At 37.0% G+C, this 12238-nt stretch overlaps 1 protein-coding gene across 7 annotated transcripts in view; it reads left to right on the top strand.

The window, feature by feature from the left end:
* Window positions 1-12238, top strand: part of CCSER2 (coiled-coil serine rich protein 2) — a 148420-nt gene that overhangs the window by 122997 nt on the left and 13185 nt on the right. For 2 of the 7 annotated variants that reach the window (XM_050958552.1, XM_050958551.1), the window contains exon 10: window positions 5177-5261. The exons of the other annotated variants lie outside the window; for them this stretch is intronic. In XM_050958552.1, the coding sequence (XP_050814509.1) occupies window positions 5177-5261 (85 nt within the window). The remainder of the gene's footprint in view (window positions 1-5176; window positions 5262-12238) is intronic. 7 annotated transcript variants of the gene reach the window in all.

The following is a 12238-nucleotide window of genomic DNA, read 5'->3' as shown; positions in this document are numbered from 1 at the left end:
TTTGTAGCTCAGCGTAAGCACTGAATTAAGACATATCTTTATGCTCAACATTGGTTTCTCTGGTTGTCTGTTATTTCCCTTGTTGCATCGCTTCCTTATACTCCTATTAGTTATGGTGTCCAAAGAAGATTGACTACTCGGCAGTTTCAAATCTTGTTCGTGAATCAGAACAATGTTTAGAACAGAATCGTGTATGTTGCATGTCTACCTCTGAGTCAGTTGCAATGTGCAGGAGTGCCCAGTGCATATGCAGATGTCATCCCCAGCACTTCAAAAATGTGGAGAGTCCTTCAAGCCCTCCTTAGGCAACTCGTGGAGCCCTCTGTAACTGTAGACCAAGGCCATCCTGGAGTGCTTTGAAGGATAAACTCTCAAAGCTAAAGGCCATTCAGCACCATGATGCAATGCCAGTGCTACCTGTATCAGTGTAGGCTCTGCCTCCTTGCTAAGCTAAGAAGGGAGGCTGCCTCCTGAAGCATCTTGCATCTCCACCAAGCAGGTGCTCCTGGATGTTTGGCACTAATTATTATATGAGGTGGGGACTCTGTGGAGCTCACTGGGTTAGGAGACACATAGGGGGTCAGTTGCTCCCTGATATTCTTGAAGGCCCTGATTCCAGGCAGCCCAATATTGGTACATCTGTATTTCCCCTCCTGTATTCATGTGCTTGAAACAGAGATGAGGATACATGGATATTGCTATATCCTTGGAAATTAGAGTCAGTAACTTCTGTTCCTTTGAGATTACCAAACAGTTGAAGTTCCTAAGTATTCTTCTTGCCCTGTATTAGCAGGCATATGTTCTCTTGGAGCACTCAAGTACTTTTTTTGCTTTGAAGCTGAGGCTCATTACTGAGACTTGGCACTCATGTGCAGGAAGTTCTGCCCTTGACACCTTTACCCCGACATCTCTTGCTCAAGGGGCTCTGACACAGCCAGTATCCATGCTGCATAAAGCTTCCTTAAGAAGCTCTGGTCCTCATCCCTATCCCATCAGCTATTCCAGTCCCTTGAGTGAGGAAAGGCCAAGCATCAGGGTAGTGACTATATAATTTGAGTGTGCATGAGCTGCAGGACTCTGCAGACACTAAGTGAATGTTCACATGGAAGAGTCACAGTAGTGACTCCGCAAGAGAGGATCCTAACTTTCCCTAGCTCTTTGCCAAAAACAGCTGACTTTCAGTTAATATTGGTCCAGAAGTGTACAAGGGGCATGACTGAGAATTATATGGCCCAAGAACTGCCATTCAAGAGTGTTGCCTTGCCCTTACACCTTGTTTTTGACTTGTGAGGATGTGGCAAATCCCTTACAGCTTACCCTATCTCGTAAGTAGTCAAGACCAAGCTCTTATGTGAAAAGTAGGGGATGAAGCTAGCAGCATCTTTGGGGAGGATTCCCACAGGCCCACTCCCTTCAACTGAGGCTACGTCTTCACTACCCACCGTATCGGCGGGTAGCAATCGATTTCTCGGGGATCGATATATCGCGTCTCATCTAGACATGATATATCGATCCCTGAATGAGCTCCTATCGATCCTGGAACTCCACCAACCCGAACAGCGGTAGTGGAGTCGACGTAGGGAGCCGCAGACATCGATCCCGCTCCATGAGGACGGTAGGTAGTTCGATCTAAGATAAATTCGACTTCAGGTATGTTATTCACGTAGCTGAAGTTGCGTATCTTAGATCGATTTCCCCCCCCGTAGTGTAGACTAGCCCTTAGAGTGTGTAGGTTACTATGTTTTGTACCTTTTTGCTTTTTTCTGAGACTTATCTTTTATCTTACAATGATTACATTGAATTGCCTTTTCTTTCTGGATGTTTCTGCTACCATGCAATCAATGAACGTATCTGGGACGTTTGGAGAACAGCATTTTACTCAGCAGGGAGAGGAACATGACAGCCTGTAGGGCATTCGGTTTATACTCTATCTGCTATGACTGCCCTGAAACCTTGAGCTGCAGTAGCTTAAGTTTCACCAGTCTCACACAAAGGCTCTGTGATCCGGGAAAATCCATAAAACATGTTTAGAGAAGCTAAGGTAAGTGATGTTTCCATTTTTCTTTTTCAGTGTGGCATGCTTGTTTTAAGAAATTGTTTTATAATGAGGTAATTCTGCTTGGGCTAAACCCTGGGACATGGATTGCCAGCCCGTATGTGACTTTTTTGCATATTTAATGGGGCACTGCCGGACTAAGTTATTATTTTGGAAAATCTGCTGTAATACAAATAGAAATGTTTATCAGCAGCTTTTTTTGATCTTTTCTGCTCCCTGTTCTATGCTGCCTGGGGCATTGTCATCTTAGCAGATGTTCTTTGTTTCTGTTCTTTTTTTTTTTCCACCCTCCAGTGAATTATTATGTAGATAGTATGGCTAAGTAGTTGTCTGCTGAAACATCTTAGTTGTAAACACTATTGTTAAAAAGCAAAATTCTTCTCCCATTAGCTATTGAAATACTCACTTCACAACTTCTGTCTTGACAATGTCCCCTTAAAATATCATCTTTGCTATTTTCCATCTTTATTTAAAATTGGACGATTGGTGTATACAATATAATGTATAAACCCATTAAAATGACATTAGAAAACAGCAAGATATATTTACTTACACTAAAATAAATGTTGTGACATTTGGAGTTAGTAGACTGTCCCGTCTCATGAGATTAAGCACATATTACCCAAAAATAAACCTTTAGCATAACAACACCCAGCGGGCTCTTTCCCAGAGCAAGATTAATATCCTGTTTGTCACACTAAGATGTTTTAAATAACCACTTCCAGCAGATAACCAAAAATATGAAGGTAAATAACTCAAAACAGGAAATCTTTATAGTAGAGGTCCAGATCTAAAATAGACTAGCTGTAACTCCAACTGTTGTGCCTTAGTCAAATCATTTAACCTTTCTTCTTTAGTTTTTCCATTTGTGAAATAGGGATTAATAATAATTACCTGCCCTACAAGACTGAACAATTCATTTTTATAAAGTATTAGGTTAGTGCTAAAAATTCCTACAGAGGGTCAGTTCACTTTTAAACCTGTTAACCGCACACAAACAGCTGAGCTTAATTTCTCGTGGAGAAATTGGGGCCCCAAAATCTTCCCAACTCTATATTAAATGAGTTATTTCTTTCAAGTTAGTTAAATTTGGATGTTTCTTCCTTCCTCCACCAATATCAAAGATCCTCACAAAGCCAGCCCTGTCAACAGTGTTAAGATTATAGTCACCATGGACAGGAGTCAGTGAAAATTTGTTTCATGAGCCTACCTATGTGAAGCAGCTAGGGTGAGCTCTGAACTGTGTATTTATGTGGTCTTTTTCCTACTGATTGTAGAAAATGTTTCATTCTTTTGCATGCAGCTGTTGGACATTGTGTTTTAACATTGTAATTTTTCTGTCATTGATTGTACCTTGTTTATGTGAATATTTTTCTCATTCCAACATCAGTGAATACGGTCCATATTGTGCTGATAACATTGCTGGACCTCCAGCAAGCAGAATTTGCCATCATATAACAGTCTACTCCTTGGCCAAAGCATGTGTGGGCCTTAATGACCACTTATGGAAGGCTCCATAAATATTTACATACTGTGTGTCTAGCTATGGCCTTGTAAGTTAAAATGTGTTTGATCAGTTCTTAGATACTTTTATCTCATCAGTTTCTGAATACTTAGGCAGCACCTCTTGAAAAATAATCTACAGTCTGATGTCAGACCCTAAAGATGCTGTTGTTGGTAAATTCTAAATTGATCAAACACGTGTGGTAATATCACAATACTTTTCAACCTGCAGCTTTTTGACATTCTTATAATGAAAATTGAATAGCAATAAGTAAAATTAATGAGACTGTCAAAATGTTTCTTGACCTTTTGATCATCATCTTCATAATTAGACTATCATTGGACTAAATAAAGAAGAGTATTTTTGTAGAAATGTCTTGAGAGGGAGGCCTCGTACTGCAACAGTTCAAAAATTGGAGAGAATTTCAGGGGAAAAATCATTTGTGCCTTGAGACATTCTGGAAATCAGTTTTCTTCTTTCTGGTATATAAATTTTATTTCCAGTTTCATAATCTTGTATCCATTGTCTGTTAGTAAAAGCTGCCAGTTCATAGTGGTGAGTCTTCTCGAAGTCTTAACACTAATGTCTCCATACTACACAATCTGTGAAAACAAAAGTTTTAAGCTTTAATTTTATACGTAGTTGATGGAAAATTACTTTGGTTTGTGGGATGAGGTAGGAAGCCTGGATTATTTCATGACTTGAGAGAGAGAGAAATTCCAGTTTGGATGGATTTCTTTTAAAGGTAAGATTGTGGAGAAAATGCTGAGCTTCATTAAAAAAAAAAAATGTTTGTCATAGGAGACTGTCACTAGCATGTCATCTAGGTCCACAAAGAACTTGAATTGAAATGCAGCTGTAAATGTTATTGATGTATGCCAGATAAATAACCATCTAGGGAATGATAGGTAGAACAAATCTTGCATTTTCAGAGAACATTTAAAGATAGCTTTATATATTTATGTTGTTACATTACGATCCGGTAATGAAGGGTTCAGGCAAGGCATAAAGACACTGGCAAACTTCACTCATGCCCTTTCACATTCAGTAAAAACTGTTCATACCCAGATCTGAAGGATGCAGACTAAAGCCCACAGTTAAGTCAGAAAACCTTCTCTCCATTAGTACATTTCTTGCAAGCTAACGCTCATATGTCTTTACAATTAAATAAAATAGTTGAACAGGCTTATTGTGACTTACATCGAGGTGCTTTGAAATAGAACTTTTTGTCTATAAATGTTATAAGAAAAAACTATTCTTTCCTTGTCTTGTCTGAGCTGGGGCTATTTTCAGCATAAAATTAACTCCTAAAACCATGTTACACAAAATGTATGCCTGTATATATATTTTAAATTTTCTAAACCACAGGATCACTGATACGCTGTCATACAGGGAGAAAGTAAGGAATCTGCCTAGTCTAGTGAGTGAATCATAACTTGTCTAGGTTAGCTAATGGTTTTAGTAATTTGTGGTGGTAAGTTTTTAACAAAAGAGAAAAATTGTAAATGACAATAATATTGCATTTATTAGAAAAAGGACCAGTGTGGCTTTTTGGTATCTTATTTTCCCCTGTTCTCTTTTTTTATTATACCTTTTCCCCCTCTCTTTCTGCACAGGGTGGGTATTCTGCTCCCTCCTTCTCTCCCTGGCAGGGCTCATTCCAGGGCATCCCTCGGACTGTTCCACCGCAACGCAGACAGAGTGAGTCTGTACCTCTCACTCATTTCCCTCACTGTGTTCCAGTAGAAACTTTCCCTTTGCACGCACTGTTGATCATGTAGTGTCCTTCTTTCCCAGCAGAAATTTACAGGCATACGTGACAGTCTGTGGCCTAACCTAAGTGCTTCCTGCAGTCACTGGCAGCTACAAGTTAAAGCTTTATAGAAGTTATTCAAAGCTGATTTAATATATTTGTTCTTAAGACCAACCTGAATAAGCCCTTCTTTCAAATCTTGTCTAACATATCTTGCTTCCTGTATTCCTTTCCTTTCTATGGTTGTATCACACTGTCCTGTTTGTGTGTGGTCTTTCATTCGTAAACTCTGCATGTGTCCATACTCAGATGTATACATGTATGCAATGTGTACCTTAGTAAAATCTTGGTGAGAAAAGCAGGGTCATTCTCACAGAAACCCAAGAGAAGGCTTTTTATAATTTTTTAAGATGGCTTTTTTGAAACTAATATTTTTCTCTAAAATGTTTGTTGTGTAAAGTCATCTGACGGGCTGTGAATGGCTGTTCCAAACCATGCATGATTTACTAATGTTGCTTTTGTGCTAGCTACTGCTTGAGCTAAAGTACAAGCTAAAATTGTTCTATTGCCTTGAATCTGGAATACAAAAAACAAAACTAATGATTTTCAACTGTGTGCTTACATAGATAATAGAAAAATGGTAAGTCTTTTTGAGCTTCAGTATTTTGAATGATCTTCTGGATACAGCAGAAGAAATATAACCAGTTACTAAGGATTGCACTTTATTGATACAAATTTACTATAATTTGCAAATTACAGTGAGTTTGATGTTCAGCTATACCCAAGAATGTGTTTGGATCTGAAATACAGTAAACAAATATATATAGTTATTAACACAAATTAATGTTTAAATTTCTGTGAAATTTAAAAGTAAATTACATCCTGGAAAACTATTAAATCTAAATTAAACATCTACTGAAATAATTGTAAAAAACGTTCACAAGGAAAATCTTATGACATTAATATATTTTAAAGAAATGTAAAATACTATTTTGACATTTTTGTGAAAAATACTCATTTAAACAATTCAGCATGAATAAAGGTTAAGTTCTTCATAACAGATCTCCTCCAGGTGCTAGTCAGATCTGTTTTCTCATATTTTTCTTGTGTAATTTAGTGTTCTCGAAAGGTTTCAAGTTTGCTAATGGCAGTAGGCTGAAATGTTCTATTCACAGGTGTAGCACAAGCAGTAGCAGTGCACGATTCTTGTACTGCCCCACCAATGTGTCCGCCAAAGTCTGCAGGGATCACTTGTAGGAGTGAGGGGATGGATCTGACTCCATGTATTCAGTTCACAATGATTCTGAGCATACCAACAAGGAAGTCAAGTTCTGTGAATGGTGACTTCTAAAGTGCCAGGCACTCACGCATTAGGAACTGGACTAAACTATCAGCTACTCATACTTATCATTTAACTGGTGATGAAAAGCTCTGTATTCCATTACCTGTTCTCTGTGCAATTCAGCCCCATATCTTTTCTCCTTTAACATTAGCACAGGGTTTTTGGTTTTTTGGGTTTTTTTAACAAAATCAGTAATGCTGTATGAAGCTGCCCTAAAAGAATCAATTTTGTATGTGCTTTGATCTTAGGCTACATGCTCTGTCGTTACATGTGAATACATTACTGCTTGCTTTCTGCAAAGACAACAGATGAAAGTCAGTAATAGACTAGTTAGGATGAAGGGTAATAGGCATATTATTCAGAAAGATAAATCTGTTTTCTATAATTGTTTGGGTGCTGGTGGCTTTGTTGCTGCAAGTCTTACTGTTAGGCTTGATCAGGAAGGTATATACTGGAACTAGAAGTGTGGAGATGATAAATAATCATGTTTCTGTGTATATCTTAAAGCATACAGTTTTTCCCAGCACACTTGCCAAACCAGTGCTCTCTGGCATAATTTTTGAAAGCATTCGATCCAGAAGACAACATTACCAGGAATAACATTTGTAGCCCTATCTAATCACTATTTGTGGCACAGCAATGTTATTTCCAGAAAATAGCATCTGCCAGGATGTAATTCCAAAAGCAGTAGTATAAGACCGGGTATGGGACTTGGTGTCACCAGTAGATAGAGCCTATATTGCAGTTAGTGTCACTGTTCTATTGCATAAATTGTGGGGGAACATGATGTACGCTTGGTTTAACTCAGCTGTATTTCTGTTTGGAGATATGATTCCCATAGTTCTCTTCAAACAATTTCTTTTAGTAACTATTTATTCTGGAGGCTAACTTAGAAGTATCATCTGCAATCTACTGCCAGTTGTGGATGTTGCAAAATTTTACCAACCTTCAGAACTTCACAATATGCCCTCTGATAATGACAGCAGTCTGTTTCCAGATGCATACAATTTAGACTATCAGGATATATAAAGCTATGAAATAGTCTGTTATTTACACAGTTCCAGTGTATTGCTACTTTATAGAACAAATAAGTTTTTGCTACAAAAATCTTACAATCCAATTATGTTTACAATCCACCCAGATGGTTAGCGCTAACAATCAAGCTAACACACTTTAGTGCTTAACTTGCCAAATGTACTGTCCTTAATATTGCACAATGTTAGTGAACATATTGTTGGGTGTATGTTTTTGAGTTTTACAGAAAATTAACACTAAAGTGAAAGTAAATATTTCAGAATCATTAACTCTGAATATCATTTCCACATCCTGTGATAGAATTTAGCATTTTAGACTGCGTAATCATTTGTCCAGTAAAAGATTATTTGTTTATATGCCATTTCTAGGAACAAAATTTGGATATCTTATTATATTCCTATAGCTCCCAATACTGTTGTCATGAGTGCTCAAATCTTACATGTTGCCTACAGCGTTTTTCTCTTGGTAATAACATACACTCAGTTGCTACTACTGTGGCATACTACTGTGGGGTGGTTTATGTGAACTCGCCCCAATCCAGTTTAAAAATGTTATCAAAATTTGGGGATTTCAGAGAAGCATATCATTAATGGCAGAAACATTGGAAATTTAGTTTTTAGGATTAAAACAGAGTAATGATTAACAGAGCATTTTGAAACCCAAGCATATTGGTGTAATTTCTCTAGGCAACTGGTTTAAGTACTCATTGCAACAGGAGCACACTTAACTGAAAAGCCAGAGTTTTTTTTGGGGGGGTGTTGGGGAGGGTCGGTTACACAGATAACATTGTACTGATGCAGGGCACAAGTTCTCAGGACATCTTTAGTTACTAGACACTTGTCAGAGTGTTTTCTAGACTCTATATGAATTGTAGGTGAAAGAAAGCTAAGCAATGTGGGCTTTATTTCATCAACAAGAATAAGCTGTGTGCATTTTGATTATAAATTATTTCAATAGTGTTTTGTCAGGATAAGGTTTGATTTTCTTTTCATACTTTTAAAAAACAAACGCACACTTAACCTCATGAGATGTTCCACAAAAAACTGTAAATTTCTTTGCCAGGTTAAAAGTATTAATCCTTACTGGCCATTTAGGATGCATTGCAGTTCTGAAAGCTACACAAGCTGACACTCTTAGCAAAATGAGACTGCTTAAAAAAACTGCTGAACCCTGGATGCTATCTGCTTGGTGTGGTGAGGGAATAATGTAAATATTGTAAATATTCTGTGACACGGTTATACTACAGTGTATTTGGGTATATGTTGTCTATACCTTGATTTCAGTATTGTGAAATTAACTTTTTAAAACATTAATTTTAAGGGAAAATGTGGTGTAGGTATTCTTTAAGAAAAGTATCAGACTTGGAGAGCAAGAGACTCGGAAGCATTTAAAATGTGATTATACTTGTTCGTAACATATTTACAAACAAAGATTTAATCAAACCCTTTATATGTGCACACACATCTGCCCAGATACACAAAATACATGCTGTGACGTGGTAAAGTTTTATTGCTATGCATTGCAGTGGTATTATTGCTCACAGGTGAAGAAACAATGGAATTTACAGAAACCATCCCAAATGTTATTCCAAGCAACCTTTATTATACCGTACTATTAAGTATTCTGCATATGCTACACATCTGACAGATTTCTAATATAATTTTTCTGGTAAAGTTTAAAGAAATTGGGATAGTGTTTTGTATATGTCTGTAAAGTGAGGCTCCCTTATAACCTTGAGTACTATGGTACACAATCTAGCTAATTAAAAAAACAAACTCTAAACATTTTTCCAGGGATAAAAATGTCCCGATTTTAAGATCTGATATTGTGGTTCTTTCCATGGGTAGAAGCAGGAGTTGTCTCACTGGGAAGCTGTAAATGACCACTTTCTGATGGTTAAAATTATTTCTTCACCTGAAAGGTTGCAAAGTATTGGATATTTACCCTCTCGAGAATATATTTCAAATCTGGCCCAGGATAACAGGAAGGAAGGAAATTCCTCATTTGGGCAGAAACATTTTCGTGGCAATTTGATTTTAGACAGCCAAAATAAAGTTAAATCTGCTCAAAGGAGTTGAATGTTACAAGGGAGGCCCCAAGAAGATAAATTAATAGGCAGTGAAAGTAACATAGTCAAAATTACATGGTAAATGGAGTTTATTGTATGGGTCTGCAATTTATCACATGATGTACTTGATCACTTTGTGTGAGATGTGCATGTGTATGTATAAATTTATAAGCATGCACATTCACTATAACACATTACATTAAATACTGTCAGTACTATATCACCATAAGAGATTAAATGTATGAAAGCCCTAAAGTTCAAGGAGTAAGGACTTTTTTTGGTAAATGTCTTACTATCAGTATTACGTGTAGAGCAGTCTCTTAAACCACACTACTATCTTTGTTGGAAACTGGGGACATGCAAATGAAGGGGAAAAGTTACAATTCAGTCATGGCAAGTGCTCATTGTTGCGTCTTGGTCCTCTGACATCATTGTCCTTGTCTTTTTTCTTGTCTCTGCTTTCCCATTTTGCCATTGGCAAGGAGTTGAGAAGTTAGTCCATTACTTCTGTGATAAAGCGTGGTACAGTACAAATTCAGATTTCTTCCCATCTCCTCCTCGCACATCTCTGTTTTCGCTCCCAGTATGATGCATGCCTATCAAAGCCATGCATGCAGTCAAGTTATTTATTGCACCATTTTCCCCACTTCAAAATATTAATGAGAAAAATGCTGCTTTATTTGTTCCATAAAAACATTCTATCTAGAATTGAGATCAGAGATACAGCTATGTCTTTTAAATATAATAAGATTATTAGCACAATGAACCTTAAAGCTTATGCTCCAATACGTCTGTTAGTCTATAAGGTGCTACAGGATTCTTTGTCACTTCTTAAAGTAATGGTGCTTTATTTCTGTCTTTTTCATGCTCACATTGTCTTAAATATTTTGTATTCATAAATGACACTAAACTTATTTGCAAATTGTCTCAGTGCTGGAATATCATTGTGACTCAGTTAATACAAATGTTTTAGTGGAGATCCTTTTCATTGAATAAATTAAATATTTCTTTCTGACTGTGACACCATGCAGATTTCTTCTGGAAGAGTTAAGAGTAATTGTGCTTTATATGTTTCTGCTACTGTGGCAGGGATTGCATTTAATCTTTTGTAATTGGTGCACCTAACAATGCATTGATGGGTGCAAAATTCTAGACACACTTGCTATTACAGAAATTAGTCTTTCACTCACGTTGTTATAACAGAATTTGTGCACAAATCTTATTACATACTGTACTTGAAGTTTTGAGGACTGACTTTCTTCAGTTACATAGTAACTTTATAACATTCATAGGAGGCTAAAATAATGTAATAATTAAATATCTATGCGCTTGGCCACTCTGTACATCAAACAAATATAAAGCCTATTAGTATAATCCTCTATACTTGGTCATGATAAATCACTACCTGAAATAGACTCCAGTATTTGCGATCATGTAGAGCAATGGAAAGCTTCTGAATGTGTTCCATGCAGTAAAATACCATTGTTAATGGACAGGACATTGGATTTTTTTTCTTGTTCATATTTCATTGGGAGACTGGTACTAGACTTCTTGTAGCTAATCACTTAATCACAGTCTATTACTAATTTCATATACTAATGTTCCCCCTCTGTTTATACTACAAAGGAACAACATGCAAATATATAAAATATAGGTTTGCACTAACAAACATGTTGTGAACATTACTTAACTCCTTTCAAAAGTAGTCCGCCCATTTATATATAAATTGTTTTCTTATGCACTATCTTGAATGTTAACAAGCTTTGATCTGAGTAAGTGACATCCAGTTATAATTCCATTGGATACCAGTCAAATAAATGCATAAATAGAACCTGTCATCTGTTGTTTACAGTGGTTGCTGAATTTTGGATGAAGCCTAAGGTATGCTCTTTAATTTGGCACAAAAGAAGCAATTCTGGACTGGAAAAGTGTAGTTGCTGTTGGAGCCAGATAGATTACAAAGAGATGTGTAAATATTTTGGCTGCCCCATACCCTCGCTTTCAATTACCCTAACGTTAATTCAAACTGGTATCTTTCCTTTCCTCTGACCTAACTGGTCATTGCACTACAAGTGCCTGTGTTAGGAGATTAAATGTGATGCTTACTTTTTAACTAGATAAGTCAATCTGCTGAGTAAAATTAAGCATTACTATTTATGCTACTGGATATATATATTAACTTTAAGTACACAGACACAGACACACACACACGTATTCATATGTTTGAATTTTCCCTGACTGAAGTCCATCATTCTTCTTTGAATGATAATCCTTATTGTATGCCACTGAGGATTACTTGAATGAACTTGGAGTAGTAGAGTCCATTGGTCTATGCATGCGCCCATGCATTGCCTCGTGATTTCGCCCGAAGCACTAAAAAGTGTGGAGGACTGACTGCGGCTTCATTTTCTTCTCACCACCACAAGGTCCGAATTAGAGCTTCTGCTTTCCAAACTTTTCCGAAAAACTATTTTTATTCT

The sequence above is a fragment of the Gopherus flavomarginatus genome, chromosome 6, assembly GCF_025201925.1.
Source record: "Gopherus flavomarginatus isolate rGopFla2 chromosome 6, rGopFla2.mat.asm, whole genome shotgun sequence".
Lineage (NCBI taxonomy): Eukaryota > Metazoa > Chordata > Testudines > Testudinidae > Gopherus > Gopherus flavomarginatus.
Note: the sequence above shows the minus strand (reverse complement) of the source record. Positions and strands in the feature narration are given on the sequence as shown.